General features: G+C 38.0%; 1 protein-coding gene across 3 annotated transcripts; it reads left to right on the top strand.

Moving 5' to 3' along the window:
• The first annotated feature begins 6,239 nt into the window (after window positions 1–6,239).
• Window positions 6,240–21,234, top strand: LOC135465799 (sex-determining region Y protein-like). 3 transcript variants are annotated; one of them, XM_064743143.1, is made up of 9 exons: window positions 6,240–6,363; window positions 7,880–8,037; window positions 8,244–8,366; window positions 10,897–10,990; window positions 12,999–13,182; window positions 13,599–13,758; window positions 14,126–14,264; window positions 18,389–18,546; window positions 19,996–21,234. In XM_064743143.1, exons 4-9 carry the CDS (start codon window positions 10,910–10,912, stop codon window positions 20,099–20,101), a joined length of 828 nt encoding a protein of 275 aa, XP_064599213.1. In that variant the 5' UTR covers window positions 6,240–6,363; window positions 7,880–8,037; window positions 8,244–8,366; window positions 10,897–10,909; the 3' UTR covers window positions 20,102–21,234. The 3 variants fall into 3 exon arrangements, with proteins under 3 accessions (XP_064599213.1, XP_064599215.1, XP_064599214.1); XM_064743145.1 differs by having other exon boundaries at window positions 13,602–13,758; XM_064743144.1 differs by having other exon boundaries at window positions 7,880–7,958.
• Window positions 21,235–21,304: the final 70 nt, after the last annotated feature.

Genomic DNA, 21,304 nt, shown 5'->3' on the forward strand with positions numbered 1-21,304 from the left:
AGGTCCTTAATTGCCTATCTCGTATGATACCACTGGTTCTCTGCAAAGCTCTTTGGTTCTTCGCGATGTAGGATTTGAACTGTGGACTTTAACATAGAGATACGATTGCAATAAATGTGATGTTCACATCTTGTACTTTATCAGGCAATTTCTATGAATGGTATATATTATATATATATATATTATATATATATATATATATATATATATATATATATATATATATATATATATATATATATATATATAAATCATAACCCATGCATGTATATACCCATGCGGTGACAGCTGGCGGTTTAAAATGAACATCTCGTGGCGTTGAGAGCTACTGAAAAAATCTAATGTTTTTATGTGAATTTAAGAATTAGTGATGAGAACTGCTCAGTTGCGTGTGTAAAAGCGTGCATATTAGGTAAGATGCACGTGCACATATGCATGAACACACGTGATCGGTAAAATCAATCAACTTATGAATTTACTTCAGTTAGGATTTTGTTCTAATTGTTCACGCAAATGCTTACACATTAGCAAATTACACGCAACATATAGCACCATGGCTTATATAAGAAGAATATGCTCCAAAAAAAATGAATGAAGCGATGTTAGCTGTAATTAGGCCTAAAGACAAATTCCATGTAGAAAGATGTAGTTTCATGTAAGAGTTTTAATACCCGCAAGAAAACGCTTCAGAGATGATTGAAAACACCTTTGAGAAATGGTATCTTCATATGACGTCACAGAAGCGTGCCAACTTGACCTAGTATAACTGTTTGCCGCAGAGGGCACGTGCCCGACCCACCCTTCCTTGATAAAGCTTATATCCGCCACTATTAATAAGAAAGACTGATGGAGTATAGCCGCATATACTGAACAGGGGCTGTCACGCGAAGGGGCCCCTCAACAGCAGCAGGCACGAGTACGGCACATTTCTTATGTAATCGTATAGACTCTTATCTCTGCTCCGTATCTCAGTTATTTGCCCAGACGGAGGAGTAAAAAAATTACGGTTTTAACTGAAAACATCTGTCCGCAAGATTCTCTGTTTCTGATTAGATTTGATGCGAGATTGTGTTGAAATGCTGGAGCAAAGAAAAATAACCAGGCAATTCGAGCCATGGCAATTACATCGCCGCGTGCACTTCGTTATCATGTCGGGCAACTTTTGACAAGGCACAAATCCACGATGATATGTATCCCAGACGAGAGCGCCACCTAGTGTTGGAATAGTTATATAACTACACATTTGTGTACATGTCTCTGTATTATCCTACAACTATACCAATACGTATATGCACACCCACGTCACAACCAATCATTTCTAGCGAAATAGCTCAGTTCATACAAAGACATAGGCACTGATTGTTATTTATACAGGTCTATAATTGAGTTTATCTATTTACATTTACACATTTATTTTTCTCGTGTTTATTTATTGATTGATTGATTTATCGTTATTTATTTATTTATTTGGGTTTTTTTTACGCCGTACTCAGGTACATTTAACTTCTACGACGGCTGCCTACATTGTAGTGTGAGGAAACTGAGCAGAACCTCGGGGAAACCCACGACCATAGGCAGGTTGCTGCAAGACCCTTCTATGTACGACCGGGAAGGCAGCCGGCAGGAGTTTGACTTGAACTCGCAGCGTGAGACGCTCCTGTAGTTATAGAGTCATATTTATGACCACGAATTCTGTCCCACTGGAATCCAATGTACCCAAGGCACAAGACACGACCAGGTACGTGTTGACTTTTGGCGACAAAGGACCAATGCAACCTGTAAATGTCGATTGTGTATTTGCTGGACCGTAAGTCTCCTGTAGGAGCTTTTTCGCCTATAATTTGTATTTTTTTATTTTTGTTTTTGATGGTTGGGAAAGGGGTGGGGGTGGGGTGGGAGGTAGGGGGAGGGCGAGGGGCTTGGAGGAGCATTTAATAGCCCTGCAATCGTCTCATTCGAGAGACGCTTTCCAGGTAAGGTCACATATGCTCGACGCCGTATTCATGAATTTTTCCTATAATACGATATTAATCAGTCTTACGGATGGACGGAGCCGGAGTGCCCGGGGTGGACCACCGATCTTGGGCACTTAAGATCCTGACGAACTCCCACATTGGCTAAGTACAGCAGTGAGAGAGGAGGAATGTACAAATTCTCTATCTAGAACAGGTTTTGACTTACATCTCTTATGCACCTCTTAGAAATTGAAATTCCACTGCATGGCCTCTGTCACGTTTCCACCACATTTAAAAACCTGACGACCCTTTAAATATACAGGTAAAGCATCGAGTATAGATTTTGTACGATATCTAAATACCGTGGTTTTAAACTGGTTTGCTAGGTCAAACTGTACGCATGGAATGAATATATATAATACAATATATCTGTATATAAGTTTGCTTAATAGAGAAAACAAAACACTTTATACGCATCGATAAAGTATAATGAACATAACTTTATATTTTTCCCATGCTGAATAATAAAGACATCAAAGTTCAAAGTAAGCAATAATTTCGCACAATGAGAAAGTCGGGTGCGCAACCATGGTATCAGTTTTAACTAATCAGGAAGGAGTTATTTCTATGCGCAGCTGTTTCCACTGACGTCACCCGAACCCCTCTTTTTTCCTTAATTCCTTAATTCACAAGTGTGTAGGCTACGAGTGACGCGACACTGTGTATCCCATGACTTTGTAAGCATTACAGGTTAAAAGTTGATTCATAGAGTTACCAAGAAAGTCAGAACTAAATGGTTGTGGATGTTCAGGTATGTTTCCTCCAATCATTGGAAACAACTATGGCGTTATACAATGTTTTGTCTTTCCATTTTAGTGAACACTTGATTGAGACGCGTATATATAGGCCTACTTAAATATTTATTTATTTATTTGATTAGTGTTTTACGCGGTACTCAAGAATATTTCACTTATACGACGACGGCCAGCATTATGGTGGGAGGAAACCGGGCAGAGCCCGGGGGAAACCCACGACCATCCGCAGGTTGCTGGCAGACCTCCCCACGTACGGCCGGAGAGGAAGCCAGCAGGAGCTGGACTTGAACTCACAGCGACCGCATTGTTGAGAGACTCCTGGGTCATTACGCTGCGCTAGTGCTCTAACCGACTGAGCCACGGAGGCTCCCTTAAATAATTATATTTATAGGATATATTTCAGGGTACTAAGAGTATTAATGCATCAAAGATCAATTGTAAACTAGGATCTGCTCAGCTTCCTCCCACCATAATGCTGGCTGATGTCGTATGCGTGAAATATTCTTGAGTACGGCGTAAAATATCAATCAAATAAATAAGTAATCATAAGTAAATCATAACCCATGCATGTTTATACCCATGCGGTCTCAATACTATGTATATATCCTAATTCCTCATATTTTTAGGACAGATATTAGAAGTGCTGAAAGCAAAGAATTATATATTTCTATTTATTTATTTATTTTATTTGATTGGTGTTTTACGCCGTACTCAAGAATATTTCACTTATAAAACGGCGGCCAGCATTATGGTGGGAGGAAACCGAGCAGATCCTGGGGAAAATCCACGACCATCGGCAGGTTGTTGAAAGACCTTCCCACATACGGCCGGAGAGGAAGCCAGCATGAGCTGGACTTGAACTCACAGCGATCACATTGGTGAGAGACTCCTGGGTCATTACGCTGCGCTAGCGCGCTAACCAACTTAGCCAAGGAGACCCCTATATATTTTTCTACTAGCTCTTTGTAAAAGTAAAGATATGAATATGTTGTTCATTAGATGGACTAACCATGTGAAAAAAAAGCTAAATATTCATGTACACTGGCTAAAGTGAGCAGGCCAGGTGTCACAAAAAATAAAACAATTATACAGGGTGTGTTACTCCCCCGACTGATTATAGAAGTAGGCCTAGATGACCCATTCCTCTTATGCCATGCAAGTGCCAGGTCAAGACCTCGTGCAAGATAGACAATCTTTAGGTTTAATATGAGTATGATTCTACTGGATCTTGAACTCGCGTCTCTCTGCCATAAATACAAATTACCCCATGAATGAATGATCGGGTTTAACGCCACGCTCTATAAATGTACGAGGCCGTCGCTGTAATTACCTATATCAGCCAGTGTTACATGTGCCGTCCTTCCTATATACGGGTTTCGATTGTATTTTTATAACTAGTCTAATATGTAATTATAAAGTAATTATAATCGTATAAGTAGCATTCAGTCAAATTAAAATATAAAATACTTTTATAAACTTATCTTATAATACGCCAGACGTAAGTGGAAAGCAGGTTGCAGATGGGCTGTGCCGGGTTTCCTCCCACCATGATTCTGGCCACCGTTGTATAAGTAAAATATAATCTTGCAAGAGTACGGCGTAAAACACCAATCAAATAAATAAATAAATAAATAAATGCGTCACTAAGTCTTTCTAGACAATATAACATTTCTTGATAATTTTATTCATTAAAACATATATAGTAAACATAAAACTGGATATGGTTAGAATTTTCAGCATTTAATAAGGCAAAAGAAAAAGAAAAACAACAAAGGAAAAAGAAGTCCATGTATGACGATTTTCATACCAAGGGAGAGCACTGGTGTACCAGCTAGTGGTAAAAGTATCGATAAGGGGACATTACTCTAACATAACTAAACACAAGACGACAACAAAACATCACAGGCTGACATTCTTGCAAACAAACCTATTTTTACCATATCAAGGAAAGGATCCTATCTAGAATTTGACATATACATAATAAAACAAGCTAATAAAAGATACTCTCAAAAAGCAAATGTATTCCGTTTCGTACACATGTATGTGTTTGAGGGATGTAAACAAGGTGTGTATCACAGGAATACACAATTTGGTGCACAAAGCACACGTGTAGGTACGGCTTGTATAAAGATGATATATGCAAGGTACACATTATTGTTCCTGTGCAACTTGTTACGATTATTGTGTTCCTGTGGTACATATCTATCATTTTGTACACACTTGCTTGTAGGGAGTACAGGCCTCGTCATATATATTGTGCGACCGTTTTGTGTGACATGTTTCTACAGTGCATTTGTATGTATGGAGGCATTTAAAAATTTGCATTCAAACTTGTCAGTCAGCTTCCATGCATGCCCCATACGTTTGACCACATGAGTGTAACCATGACGGACTAAAGAACTCTTACCGATATCGGCCTACATCATTTCTTTCATCACATACATGTATGCTCGGTTTCCTCCCACCCTAATGCTGGGCGCCGTCGTATAAATGAAATATTCTTGAGTACGGCGTAAAACACCAATCAAATAAATATATATAATAAAGTAAATAAACAAATAATGTATGTCTCTGGGCTATTGATAATTTGTTTACGTAATTAAAGATATTGAATTATTGATATTTATTTATCTTATTAGTATCACGCCGTATGTCTATATATATATATATATATATATATATATATATATATATATATATATATATATTCAAGCAAAAATTCATGCAAGTAAGGAAACATGACTGGTTGGCCCGGTGTCAGTATAATGTGACTGGGTGGAGTGTCATGTCTGTTGTCTTCGACATGACCCTTCACGGGTGGCAGCACTTTATCGGCATGAACTTGCTCTGCCACAAGAAGACACAGTAAACACACCTAATGACTCCTCGTCATGCTATGGCCTATACATAGGCCTACATATAATAATACATATTATTCATCAAGATGTGTATGCAAAACTACTGTGTCTGTGTTGTTATGCCTACGTACGCTACATATCATGTATATGTTTGTACGAAAATTGCTTTTAGAGAGTTGAACTAAATAATTAGTAAAGTATTTTTGTTTGTTTTCGTGTTTCCTTCTTGTCAGCTACTAGCTGCCCTGATGTTTGTCCGAAAAATGGATCTTTGGCGTTCATTGTTTGCAGCGAAGATGAAGAAAAAAGACAGAACCTGAAGGGAGCAATACAAAAGGAGCTAGGCCTAGGATAAATAAACGGCGCACGCTCTGCTTTTTTCAACACAGACCCAAAGAACAGTTGTATGTTAAATTAGCAAATGTCAGATGCTCAGATGAACCTGTTTCAATATAGGCATTTACTTTTGTCAGTGTCAGTCAGCACAAAACATCAACCTAAAAATTCATAAACTCGCGTCCCCTACACGCATTGTGACGTCACGGGCACCTGTGGATTCATTTGTTTACACACCGGTATCAACATTGTTCGTGACGTCAAACTCAGCTGGACATGAGGGGATGCAGGTGGGGTTGATCGGGCTAACTCCCTCAGAACCACTAGTTTTGTCCCATCGTGAACCTCCTATTTAACCATGGCATCGTGATGTATTTCATGAAACAGCCGTGCATACAGGTAACGCGTTCAAGGATATGTAATACGTACAGGCTTATATACAGGTCACCTGTCACGGATTTTGTAGAGAATACACGCATTATTTCAGTACAAAATATGAAACTGCTCAATGCATCTTATGTGTCAAAGATTTATTTTCATCTGATATGCATATATCTACCCCAGTAAACTCAGTGAAAATTTTGAATTTTTTCGAAATTTTAAATGTCAATCGACAAGTATAAACTCTGCCGACTTGGTATGTGTATATACTGCCTATATAGATGGCATGCGTTGAAGTTAAACTCTCTCTGTACCTGGACTGAATTTCCTCCGGATTCGTGATTTTTCTTTGATTTTATATGATCTTAGATATTTCTGTAACTATGACTACATATCTGATATGACCGAAAAATTGTATTTGAGCCACGCTAGACCCCATTAACATCCAATAATTAAACCCACTAAAACACACACACACACACACAAACAAAAAAAAAAGAAGCAAACAAACAAAATAAAAACTCTGTCGTAACATTTACTGTTTTATTATTATTTTAATTTTTTTATTTATTTATTTATTTATTCATTAATAAACTGTTTTGTTTACCTTTCCTTCATCAGGTTCTTTCACAAACCATTAGGTATTAATGGACTCCTGCACACCCGGGTGACCCAGTTTATTAACCAATGTAATACATGTTAAAATCCGCAACAATGTTCCCCTCACGGCAACAGTTGTCCGTTTCTCCGATAGCGAGAATATGCTACACGGGATGAGTTTACGTTTGTGGCCTATAGGCCTACCCTTCTCAGCGTATCCTGTCGGGAGGTAAAAGAAAGAAAAAAAAAATCTTCTGGGGTATACACATAAAAACTGAAATTATGATGCCTAAATGCGAAGGAAATCATTATACATTAGAAATGTCGATGGCTATGCATGTCAGAAAAAAGTCACTGGCACCCAACACCAGTGATTGGCAAAAAAACAAAACAAAAAACGATCAACCCAAATCCAATCGAATTTTTGCTATTACTTTAGAACAGCTGTAATAATTACCCGTCACAAAAAATCGGTCTCTTCTATGTACGAGTGACCTGTGACGCAGTACAATGATTCAAGAGCCTCTCATCAGTGCAGTCGCCGTGAGTTCAAATCCAGCTCATGCTGGCTTTCTCTTCAGGCAGTCGTAAATGAGAAGGTCTGTCAACAATCTGTGGATGGTCGTGGGTTTCCATCTGTCTCAGCTCAGTTTTTTCCCACCATAATGCTTGCTGCAATGGTATAGTACGGGTATATTATAGTGAAATATTATTATTATTTATTTTTTTCTTTTATACAGGAGAAAAATAATTAATTTAAACTTGGTTACCAGAATTCGACATTTGATGATTGGAATTTTGCCCAAACTTGAATCATAAACATGTACCAATCACGACCAATCAGTCCACTGAATGACAGGAGGCGGAAAGAAAATGAATGAATGAAATGTATAAAATGTACAACACTGAAACATGTGTTCCATTTGTGGGACAGGTGGTCCACGCGGTTCTCGGTACAGCTCCACTCGGCAACATTCGTCAGTCATACAGCACATTTCACGGAGCATATCGAGGTAAACTTGAACGGCATTTCACCTGAGGAGACGGTGATTTCTATTCCAGTGGAGTTTCTCAAAGACGATACGATGTTGGGTAGGAAATAATTCACTCCCAGTTCTATAATATACTTGCTGTCTGTCAGTTTGCATTGTTGCTGTTCGTTTGTTTGTGCTGAATCTGGGATATTCCAGCAAAACCGTTTCCGCAAATACTAATACCATGCTATTTGTTTTTTACTCATCCGTTCAATAATGTATGTTTTTTCTTGAATCGTTATTTGCAAGTATATGCATTTTCAGGGGATTACAACAGTTCCGATGAAGACGTAATGGAAACCGTGGATCCAGCCAGGTGGCTTGTGATTACGCCGACGTGAATGGCGTCGTGGGAATTTCAGCGGAGCGTGGAAGCCATTTTCCGTTTTTTAAGAAGCCAGTCAAAAATTTCGCTGCAGTAACTGTTATACATGCGGTGTTTGCGGAAGATTGTAATAATATGTCATTGTGAAAGGAATCTGGAAAATGCTGAGAGAATAGGTGTATTTGGAAATGAGTTAGGCAAAACCATGTCATTGGCGAGTTTTTAGTCTCTATCAGTGGTAAAAAATAAAAACATTTCTCAATCTAAAATCTTTGTAGTATTTTATATACCTTCCAAAACTAAAACCTCAGTTTTAGAAATCCGCTTGCAGGTAATATCATATCGAACGACGATGGCAGTAATTTTTCACCACACGTGTCTTCTCTGATCGTACCGTTGGGAGCGAGACGCAAATCCAGGGGAAATTTTTTTAAACATGTGATTGTGAATATTTAATCAAGAATAAGGGCTTTCCAACTTCATAAGCTGTGTATAGAGATGAAATGTTTTTTTTTACTTAAATTAGCCAACCATGAAATTCATGTATTTGAATGCATTTTTGTGTTGTAAAAAGAAAAACAATATTAAATCTACAATCACTAATGGACAAGTGTAGAACTGAACAGAGGGGTAAATTTTTAAGAAAGTACTTATCTTTGATTCTTAGTTTCATTATTCCTGGGATTTTTTTCTTTCTTCTTTTTTTTTTTTTTTGGATCCTGGCAAATTGTGTAAATACATTACCACATAATATTCGAAACATAGTATTTCATACTTTTCATGACAGTGATATGATACAAGCACCTTGTCATACCACAAAGTTTCGGGTAAGGGTTAACCTCATGTTAGTGACATGCAAATGTTACACCATAGATGTGACAGATAAGATGCTTCCTACTTGTTAAAATTATTGTTAAGTATATTAAAATTATTTGTCTAATCACTGATGTCATGAAACTGCAGTTGAATTTCATGTTATTGCTGCTATTCTATGTAGTAAATAAGTACCAAAGTTGGAATACAAGCCAGTTACAGATCTTGCATTTATGGGGTTAACATATACTGGAAAGTTCCTCTCTGACCATGCATAGGAAGGTCTGACAGCAACCTGCGGATAATCGTGGGTTTCCCAACTCTCACCATAATGCTGGCCACCATTGTATAAGTAAATATTCTTGAGTACAGCATAAAACATCAATCAAATAAATCAGTAAATATATACTGGACAGATAACTTGTGAAAACCATGTCACAATGACTGTACAAATTATTTCAACCCTGAAACCCTCTGACCATGACTATCTGATAGGAAAAAACTTATCTTCTAAAAACCATGTCGGTTTAACTCATGAGAACTATTTTGTTTATTAAAACCATGCCACTTTCACTCTTGGTAAACCACTTGAAAACCATTCATAAGTAATTTTCCGTCATGGGAATCATTTAACTATAAATGTAACCTATGACAACAAATGTCAGTAAGGATTAAGTCCATACCACAGACTTTTGCATTCTGCTTCATTTTGTTTGTGTTTTTTTATGAGTACCATACTGCTCAATATATGCATAAATATTCTACACTACTCATGAAAAAATATAAAATTCATGAGAACCTTATTGTTCATGCAAAAATATGAAATTAATGACAACCACACTGCTCATGCAGACATAGTCCTTTCATGAGAACCACACTGCTCATACAAAAATATACCATTAATGAGAACTATACTGCTCATGCAAAAATATTCCATTAATGAGAGACATACTGCTCATACAAAAATATTCCATTCATGGAGCCATACTCCTGAAGCAAAAATACTCCATTCCTAAGAACCATATAGCTATGCAAAATGTGGCATTCATGAGAACCATACTGCTATGCAAAATGTGGCATTCATGAGAACGCATTCATGAGAACCATACTGCTATGCAAAATGTGGCATTCCTGAGAACCATACTGCTATGCAAAATGTGACATTCATGAGAACCACACTGCTATGCAAAATGTGACATTCATGAGAACCATACTGCTATGCAAAATGTGGCATTCGTGAGAACCACACTGCTATGCAAAATGTGGCATTAATGAGAACCATACTGCTATGCAAAATGTGGCATTCATGAGAACCACACTGCTATGCAAAATGTGGCATTCATGAGAACCATACTGCTATGCAAAATGTGGCATTCATGAGAACCATACTGCTATGCAAAATGTGGCATTCATGAGAACCATACTGCTATGCAAAATGTGGCATTCATGAGAACCACACTGCTATGCAAAATGTGGCATTCCTGAGAACCATACTGCTATGCAAAATGTGGCATTCGTGAGAACCATACTGCTATACAAAATGCGACATTCATGAGAATCACACTGCTATGCAAAATGAGACATTCATGAGAATCACACTGCTATGCAAAATGAGACATTCATGAGAGCTATACAGCTCAAGCAAAATGTTGCATTCATGAAAATGACAAAATTAAGAGGGTGATGTATAGTTTTCTTTTTTTCATCAAAGTGTCTGTCTCATTCCTGCCATAGGTAAAATTTTGAACAGTTTATTAGCGCATATTGTTTTCTTTCTCAGGAAGTGACTGACATGTGCGACAGAGTGCTGGATAGACTGGCAATGTTGCTGCCTACTCCATATTCCTATCAACTTCACAGTGAAGACAGGATGGTAACAACAGTTTTCTAATGACACTTATCTTGAGATAAGTTTTCAATATCCACTGAATAAAGACATTAGTAAACACTTTCAGGATAATCTATGTTAATATTGAAACAGACGAAGATGGTGTCTAAGATGTTATTTTTCATAGATTTTGCATTGTTGCTGGCTGGTTTTTACATAACAAAAATTTGGCATACCTTCATATTAACTACAATTTGGGTCTGCCAGATTACAAGAGCATTTTATGTTTAACAAACATACTCAAACCTTTCTAGTTGATTGTTATTCATGCATGTCAAGAAATGGGCCCAAATAAGGCGTAAACGGTAATTTACCAAAGTTTTGTTACCTACATTTTTCTCTTTCAAATTGTTTCTTAAGGGCAAGTCAAAAAGACATTTCCAAAATCAGTGGTCTGCATTTTGATTTCCAAACAACACATTCATTCCCTGCTGAACAGAGGTCAAAATGTTTGGTTCTTTGGTGTAAATAAAAAATTCGAACATGTGAAGTCTACCCCTAGGTGTGGTAAGGGTGTGGGAGTCATTTGGCCTAATAAATATTTTCTTTTCTCTGTGCAAATTATTGTTCTGGTCTCTCAGATGAAGTGATCTGTTAGATTCAGGATATAGAGCTGCCTACCTTGCTTACATGGGAGAGTTAACTCCCCTATTCATTTCTTGGTATATACATACACAAGTACATGCATATCAGGATGGATATAGCTATAGTTATTTTTCAGTACCACATGAAAACTCATAGCTGCATGACAAATTTACATTTAATGGATGGAGAAGTTTAATTTATTTTTTGATGAACTAAAATCAAATTGAGGTCATCATAAATTATATATTTTTAGACTTAGAAATTTCAGATTTCAGAGTTTAATTTTCCCAGACATGTACAGAGTAATGGACAGGGCTAAGGTTTAATCTGTTTTATTTTGCCAAACGCTTGTATATAAGGCATATAATGAATGTAATATTGCCATGAGACAGCCATAGCAGGAATCTTATTTGTTAGGTATCTGTTGCTTTCTTCCTATACCATATGATCAAGCCAGGAAGCCATGCTGTTGTGTTCACTTTGTTAATACTTGTAGATTGTCAGCCTGGGGTTTATACTTTTTGGCATTTCATGATATTAGAGTGAGATTTATATTAAAGGATTCAAGAAAAGTAACTTGAAGATTTTAAATAAGATTATGGTTTTGTAGAAAACTGTGGCAGATTTCATTTTTTGGGACATACTTTATTTAGCCATATGGTGCATATTTTTTATGAGGGTCAGGCAACTTCAGAATATTATGTCTGCAATGAAATTGATGAGGTAGACCTGCTTATTATGAGGGTCAGGCAACTTCAGAATATTATGTCTGCAATGAAATTGATGAGGTAGACCTGCTTATTATGAGGGTCAGGCAACTTCAGAATATTATGTCTGCAATGAAATTGATGAGGTAGACCTGCTTATTATGAGGGTCAGGCAACTTCAGAATATTATGTCTGCAATGAAATTGATGAGGTAGACCTGCTTATTATGAGGGTCAGGCAACTTCAGAATATTATGTCTGCAATGAAATTGATGAGGTAGACCTGCTTGTTCTGACTTCCGTCACAGAATTGTCACAGTCACGCTTGACTGAAGGCTACTTAATTTTTGACTGACCACTGGGAGCTGTGGAAGACTAATTTAAAGCCATTTTGACCGATCAAGAACTGTTCTGTACGTTTATATACAATGCTTGTATTAACCACAAATCCTTAAACTCTATATTAAGAAATAAAAAGCATGTTTCATCAGTCCTTTCAAACAAGGTGAATTCAGTGAGACAGTCCCTCTCCAGGGAAACGCGGAGTAATCATGGACCCGAAATAATTCTGAATGTGATATCAAAGGCAATGTGACAAATTTTGTTTGCTGTTTATGTTGTAAATTTTGTCTTTGGCTTATTTCCAGAGAAATACACACCATCACGGATGCTATAACATGTAGTGTGTTTTGTTCATGGCAGGCAGCCATTGTGAGTGGTGCTGTTGACTACATCTCTTACCTGCAAGGCTTCGCCTTTCTGTCAGACCCGGCCTCCTGCTCATCAAGTGACAGCGGAGGGAGTGTCTGCCAAGAGGCGAGTGACGTCGAGAGCCAATCAAGTCCCACCAGCAGTCAGGGATCCTGTAGAACCTTCCTTGCAAAATGTACGATTTATTTATTTATTTGTGTGTTTGTTTGTTTGTTTGTTTTAAGCCATACTCAAGAATATTTCACTTGTATGACAGCTTATAAGGGAGTTATCAGAATGAATAAAAATATAGAGATATATTACCTCCCTTTGTTGTATTATCACTGCACGTGGAACTAGGAGAGTTATTTCCCATGTTTGTCTCTTGTCTCATATACAGTGTATACGTAAGCCTGTCATTCTTCATGATGGATATGCATGCAGTCATTGTTTAACAGAGTGGAAACTGAAAACTTTACGGATGGACAAGTAATGATTTTTGTGTTTTTAATATTTGGGGGTGGGAGACTTGAGAGTGTTTTCACTATTAGAGATTTTATAGCATCATTTTGTCACAGTTAATTGGTATTCAGTTCACATTTTATCTGACAGCAGCAGAGCCTAAGAGGCCTAAGAATGGCTTCATCCGATTTTCAATTGAACAACGGCGATGGCTTTCTGTAGATCACCCTAAACTTGACAACAGAGAAATCTCCAGGATGTTGGGAGCTAAATGGCGGAAAATGACGACAGAGGAAAGAAAACCCTATGAGTGAGTTCATACTGTAGTTGTTGAGAAAGATTTGAGAATGACAGAAATATAAAATCTTCATAAGCAGAAAGGAAAACTGAATGTATGGAATGAACAAATGAGCGCATATGATCCATATGACTGATCTGGAACATATTCCTGCTGTTTACTACAACTACTGATTATTAAAGTTGAGCTTTTTTTTTTTTTAAGTGACACATTTTACGTCATTCTGATTGATTTATTCATCTTATAGAACCGCTTTGTTGTTTTTGTGAAGTTTGGTGGATTTGAGTTGGCATCACCAGTGTCATTGACTTAAAGGCCATTATGGGCCTTTATTAGATGAAACACATTATTCTTGAACATCATACAATTACGGTTTCAGAGATGAGTTTGAGATGGACATGAAATTAATCCGTGAAAACTTCCCAGGGTGGCGATATGCACCAATGAAGAAAGGAGCGCAGGAGCTAATAGAGCCTATGCCTACACGTCTGAGAGACAGGCGTTGCTTGAAAAGAAAGGCAGGTTTAATTATTAGGATTTACAGATCTGTAGCCCTATCAAAGAATTTACGAAGGGTCTTGCAGTCAGTACAAAAAGTGAGGCTCTTATTATCAACGAAACCGTAGATCTGCTTGAACCTTTATGGGATTGCCACCCAGCAAAATTAGAAGTCTGAAATTTGTAATATGAATGGAACAGAAGACCCATCTGTGCCTTTACAGAATATTCTTCCAGCAAGTTCGGTGTATGAGATTTTAAATATCAGTGGAACCTATCTGTGCCATTACAGAATGGTCGTCCATGAAAATCCAGTGTATTATATTTTTATTATCAACAAAACCCGTAGATCTGCTTGAACTTTTATGGAATGGCCGTCCAGCAAAATCAGAAGTCTGAAATTTGTGATATTAATGGAACCATTAAATTTTGATTATCAGCGAAAGCCTGGACACATATGAGACTTTACAAAATGGTCTTCCAGAAAATCTAATGGAACCCTAGTCTCATCATTGCCTTTGCAGAAGGCCTTTCCAGCCACTCAAATATATCTGATTTTGAATTCTAGCAGATCTCATCTTTGCCTTTACATAAAGGTCTTCCAGCAGATGCGGTGGTTCTTCAAAGAATTTAAATAATAATGGAAGTCTAGCCCCAAATGAGCCTTTACTGACAGGTCTTCCAACAAATAAAATGTGTGATATTTTTAATATTATTGGAACCCTAACCCCATTTTCGCCTTTACAGAAAGGTCTTCCAACAAATCCTGTGTATGAGTTTGTAAAATTCAGTGGAACCTTATCCCCATCTTTGCCATTACAGAAAATTTTTCCAGCCAATTAAACTCCAAAGCTACTGTTTGTCGTTCACAATTTGGTAACGCTGTGAGGATTGTTCTGTTGTCTGACATACTGTGATTTCGGCGGCGATTATTAGCTGTAGTTCAAAGAATTATTATTCACAGTTCTTCATATCCCGATTCAGTCCCATGTTATAATTTTTCACCTTGTTGTCTGCTTCCAACTGCCCTAGGCGAGAGTGCGGACATGTGCGATCTCGTAATGTTATCCTCTGTCATCCTCATCCTCTGTCGTCTGTCCCCTCCATCTCCCGTGGCTCGATCTCCTAATATGCTTCTACTCTAAAGCTCAACAAGTAGATCAGGTTGGGTTGTCGTCTGAGATTGTTCCAACGTTAGGTTTAGCAAAATTTTGTTTGGCCAAGGAGACCCCAAACCAACTTCAGTGCGCACTCCATTAAGAGACATGATACAATTATCCGTGGCAGCGTGTTTTAGACAAAAATTACCCATCAAATCGTCTCCACGGCCTTAAATTTATCAGTTGATGTTTTGCAAACATAAGATCTGTTATTTCCTCGGTCACGTGGGTCGGATCTAGATTCCTTGGTGATGCTCAAAAAGTAACCCACAATAATGACAGTCTCGACATATTTGACAGGTAGGCCCAATGTTAAGCTGGACCATTAAGGTGCGCTATCTGTTGTTAGCATTTCTAGCAATAGTTTGCATCTAAATAGCATTCCTCAGTGCAATCCCATTTTACAATATATTTGCTAATTAGCATTTCAAATCCACATTAAATGGTTGTAAACTAGCATCACCAGAAGATTATATTTACCTTAGAATTTCAAAGTATTGTCTAATTAGATGCCAGGGTAAGTAATCAACACAATATACTTACTAATTAGCAATTTCAGAGTATTATCTAAATTTATGCTTGATATCACTGCGAGGATCTTGTAACTCTTACATCACAATATATTTGCTAATTAGCAATCTGAAAGTATTGTCTAAATAGTTGGTATTTATCACTACCAGGATCATGTTATCTTTACAACACAATATATTTGCTAATTAGGAATTTAAAACTAGTTCATCCAGATCAGTTTTCAGGCATATTTATAATGTATTTACACTGATTTCTAAAATGTGTACATTAATATTTCTAATAGTGAGATATACTTACTAGTTTCACAACTTTGCATTCTGCAATTAATAGCATAATACACAGTTCAGTTTTCTAGGTTACACAAGCAATGTAGGACCACTGGCCTTGCAACACGCCCCATTTTAAACTTATGTGCCTACTCATCTTGGCAAAATGTATTTTACTAGACAACGGAATTATAGCAGTGCTAATTAGCAAATATTTTGTCCCACCAAAAAACTGCAGGAATTTACTCCTTGATACAGCGATAAATATTTAGTTTGTACATAGTGCTATTCCAGCAGTGCTTGTCCTTTTAACACATCCACACAGATGGCCTGATAGTTAGCTTCTACATAGTGCTATCATAGAAGCCCTAAATCTGCACAACTGGCCTCTTTGAAAGTTAGCTTCTAGATAGCGATATCACATCAGTGCTAAAAGACAAATCTGCATAGAATGTCTCTTTGATAGTTAGCTTCTACATAATGCTATCACACAAGCGCTAAATAACAAATATATTGTCCTCTCAACATATCTGCTTAGAGCATCTCTTCGATAGTTAGCTTCTACATAGTGCTATCATAGCAGCGCCAAATGGCAAATATAATGCTCTTCCAGAAAATCTGTACAGCAGGCCTCTTCAATAGTTAGCTTCTACATAGTGCTATCGTAACAGCACTAAATGGCAAATATATTGCTCTTGCAGAAAATCTGCAGAGCAGGCCTCTTTGATAGTTAGCTTTTACATAGTGACACTCTAGCAGTCCTATAAATATCATACATTGGTTTGTCTACTAATCTGCTGAACTGGTATCTCTGATAGTTAGCTTCTACATAGTGCTATCATAGCAGCGCTAAATAACAAATATATTGCCCTTCAAACAATTCTGAACAGATGGCCTCTCTGATAGCTGGCGTCTACCTGGCGCTATCATAGCAGCGCTAAAGACCGAATATATTGTCATAAGCAGATCTGCTCAGATGGTTTCCTTGATAGTTCGCTTACACATAGGGCTATCATAGCAGGACTAAATCTGTACTAATCAGCGCCTATACTTCCCTGTCCTGAAAATCTGCCAGTGAGTATCCCTACATTGCACAGACACACACATGCAACCATAGCTAAATAGCAGTGAACATTAAAACAGGAGAAGAAAAATGGCAAAATATCTGTAAATTATTGTCTGGAAAAATAATTAGCACCATGTTAATAAAATGAGGAGAGAAAAGTTTAGCAGAGAAAAAGCAGATAGTGAACTAACTCAGCTGGACGTTCCTACAATAACGCCCAGCTTCGGTCATATAGACTTCCACGCGGACAATTTCACTAAAAAAAACCCGGCTCGAACCCTACCTTATTTTTGCTATCCACTAAAACGACCGAAATGTAATATGTCAAAGTCAACATTGGTCAACCATCTGGCAACAATGATCCAGCCATTTAAACTTTCGAATCGGACAACTCAAATCAACGTCTGCCATGTTTGGAATTTTTTTTCAAATTCGGGCAAGGTGATGGGCCGCGAAAATTTTATCCTACCCAGGATTCTCTTCAAGAAATGCATGCCCTGTAAACAGAATGTTGGGTGCGATAAGATTTTCACCCAGACTGAAGAGGAAAAAAATTTCCAAACATGACAGACGTTGATTTGAGTTGTCCGACTCGAAAGTTTGAACGGCTGGATTATTGTTAAGATAGTAAGATGGTTTACCAATGCTGGCTCAAATCAGCGTTTGCCATATTTGGATTTTTTTTTTCTTTTCAACGCCGAGCAAAGTGATGGGCCACGAAAATTTTATCCTAAAAGTGATTGCATGCCCTGTAAAAAGAATGCTGGGCGGGATAAAACTTGGCGGCCCATCACCCTGCCTGAAGATGAAAAAAGAAAAATCCAAACATGGCAGACGTTGATTTCAGATATCCGATTCGAAAGTTTAAATGGCTGGATTACCTTTGAAAGATGGTTAACCAATGCTGGCTTTTACGGAATCTGTGGATATCAAAAATAACGTAGGGTTCGAGCCGGGCTTTTTAGGGGAAATTGTCGGCGTGGAAGTCTATAGGACCGAAGCTTGGCATTACGGTAGGAGCGTCCAGCTTAGCTGTGGGCTATACGGGTAGTTATGTCGACCAGATTGCATTATTACTAAAAGGTAGCTTGCTTTATTCAATATAGTTCTCATTTAAATAGATTCCACCAGTGAATGAAATTCTGGGCAAAAAAAAGCCGAGGTCTAGCAAAAGACGAATTGCACGAGCAGGAGGGAATCTATGGATTAAGTGTTCATTGTGCCGGAAGTGGAGGAAACTAGCAGCCTCTGCCGATCCAGCCTCTCTTCCAGAACAGTGGTGCGTAACAGTTACTCCTGTTAAGTTGCCTAAAATTACCTGTACTTTATTCCTAGAATTCGTACCCCTGTACCTAGGAATCTGATCTTTAGCCCATGGGTAAGTAAAAACTATACCAGAAGAACAAAAAAAAGAGTAATGCACATGGAGGTTTCCGGCCGTGGTGAATTACAGCAATCACTCTAGAATTTGCTAAAAGCACACATACAAAAGTGATTTATTTATTCACCTATACAACTCCAGACAGCACTATAGTGGGTCTGTGTGTGGTGGGTTGGGGGGGGGGGGTGCGTCATTTAACTGGGCAGAACCCATGGGCACCCACGACTATCCGCAGGTTGCTGGGAATCCTTCCCATATTCAGCCGGAGAGGAAGCCAGCATGAGCTGGATTTGAACTCTCAACGACCACATTTGTGAGAGGCTCCTGGGATATTGAACCGCACTACCTTGGCCACAGAGGTCCTACAAAACTTATCGTTCTACTTGTAATATAATTATGAGAATGTTGTCTAATCTATGCCTTCCCAGATCAGAGACATCTAGGTGTTGTTTCATTTCTAAATGATATTTAAATGGGTCATTATGCCGTACGCTCGTAATATCAATGGATATTAACTCGCCATCGCTTTCACTGTTAATGAAAAGCAATCTGCGAGATTATCCACGGGTATAATGAGCGTGACTACGAAATATAAAATTATACTTACCTTTCCAGATATGGGATGGGAAAATGTAGTAAAAAAATTTCCTGTTTGTTATACTGTCGCTGTAAAGATCATGATCAAAACAGAGCTTACCTTAATTCCTCAATCATTTCGAATATGAAAGAACAACTTTCAGTGAAATTTATGCACATTTGTAATTTTGATTTTGGAGACAAAACTACATTGGTTGGATTGGCCAGTTTCAGGGCTTTACAAAAGCCATAATTGTATCAGTCAGCATAAAGTAATGAATTCAGAATATGCTTGAATAAACACCTTGCAAACATACGAAAGGGTTGAAGAATTACTGTAACAGTAATGTATTAAACTTCTAGTCAGCTTATGATTCGCTTTCCGTCTAGCTTGCTGATTATTGCCACCCATTCTTGAGTATTACTGGGGTTTATAGGAGTTTTGTGGTAAAAAATCGATTAAGGCAAAGCCAGTCAAATTTTCCTGTTATCTTGGAATAGCCCAAATAATTATCTTTCAAAAATATTAGCCTCGCCTGTGCATGTAGCACCCTTCAAAATCAGTACCATAATAAAATTGCGAAAAAGTTTTAAAGCTGTTCACATCATAACTTTTGCAAACTTTAGGATCATTGTATTGAATGAAATTAATGCGTGCAACATATGTTCAGAATTTGTGGAATTCCTCACTGCACTGCTCTCGTATCGGGATTAACTGCATTGTTTTTTAGACCAGATATCCTAATTTATTTTCATTTTTATTCTCTACAGGTACTGTGCACTGAATCCAGATTTTAGATTCAACAATTGCGACACGCCACAACAAAACAGTTTATCCAACTCACCCGATGCAGATGATTTCTTGTCAGTTATATAAGATGGTCCTGGCATCTTGCTCACCTCAGTGGCAGTTTGATCAGTCGGGAATCTTGCTGCATCTTACAGATGGAAGAGGTTTTCACTCTGTTGAATTTGACAAAAGATATGTTTACTCCTGTGAATGTAACCAGGCATTCCTTACCCTGTTTAGTCTTGTGATACATATGGGCCTGTTTTTTCAAACATTCGGAAATGAAGATTTGATCATCCCGAATTGGGCGTAAAATATTACATCCGGCTGATTTGGCGGAAAAGCATTGCAAACCTGCTGGAGGTAGGCGAAGAGCATTGCAATCTGCTGAATGTAGGCAAAGAGCATTACAAACCTGCTGAATGTATGCGAAGAGCATTGAAACCTGCTGAATGTAGGCAAAGAGCATTGCAACCTGCTGAACTTAGGCGAGGAACATTGCAAACCTGCCGAACGTAGGGGGAGAGCAGTGCAACCTGCTGAATGTAGGCGAAGAGCATTGCAAATCTGCAGAATGTAGGCGAATAGCATTACAAACCAGTTGAATGTAGGCGAAGAGCATTGCAACCTGCTGACTGTAGGCGAAGAGCATTGCAAACCTGCTGAATGTAGGTGAAGAGCATTGCAAACCTGCTGAACTTAGGTGAAGAATATTGTGACCAAGTGAACTGGGTGAAGAACATGCATGGCATCGTGCCAAATTGGGCAGATAACATGCATTGGAACCTTCTGAGACAGGCGAAGAACACTTAATGTTGGCCAAGAACATTGCAGTCTTCTAAATTGGCCAAAGAACATGCATTGCAAACCTGCTGAACGTGGGCGAAGAGCATTGCAACCTGATGAATGCACAGTGATTTTCACGTTAGTTACATGCACCTGTTCCAAAAAGTTTGTGTCTTTCTACTATTTTTTAACAATTAAACTGATCATGTTGGAAAAACCAAAATGTGTGTTTAGTAGTTTGTGACATTCGGTCCATGGCTTGGCCTACTGTATCAGTTTTATGAGTACATGTAAATATTTTCATTGGAAGTGTCGTTTGCATATAAATGCACACACATGAATCATGAACCAAATATGTTTTTCCCATTTGTATAAAATGTGAATACTGTATATGAATAAAGACTTTTTCCACCTTCATGTACCAGTTTTGTTATTTTATTGCCCAGTTACTTTGTTGCAAATACCATAGTCCATGCATAATTACCTGTACTCTGTCTTCACCAT

The sequence above is a fragment of the Liolophura sinensis genome, chromosome 5 (genome assembly GCF_032854445.1).
Source record: "Liolophura sinensis isolate JHLJ2023 chromosome 5, CUHK_Ljap_v2, whole genome shotgun sequence".
Lineage (NCBI taxonomy): Eukaryota > Metazoa > Mollusca > Polyplacophora > Chitonida > Chitonidae > Liolophura > Liolophura sinensis.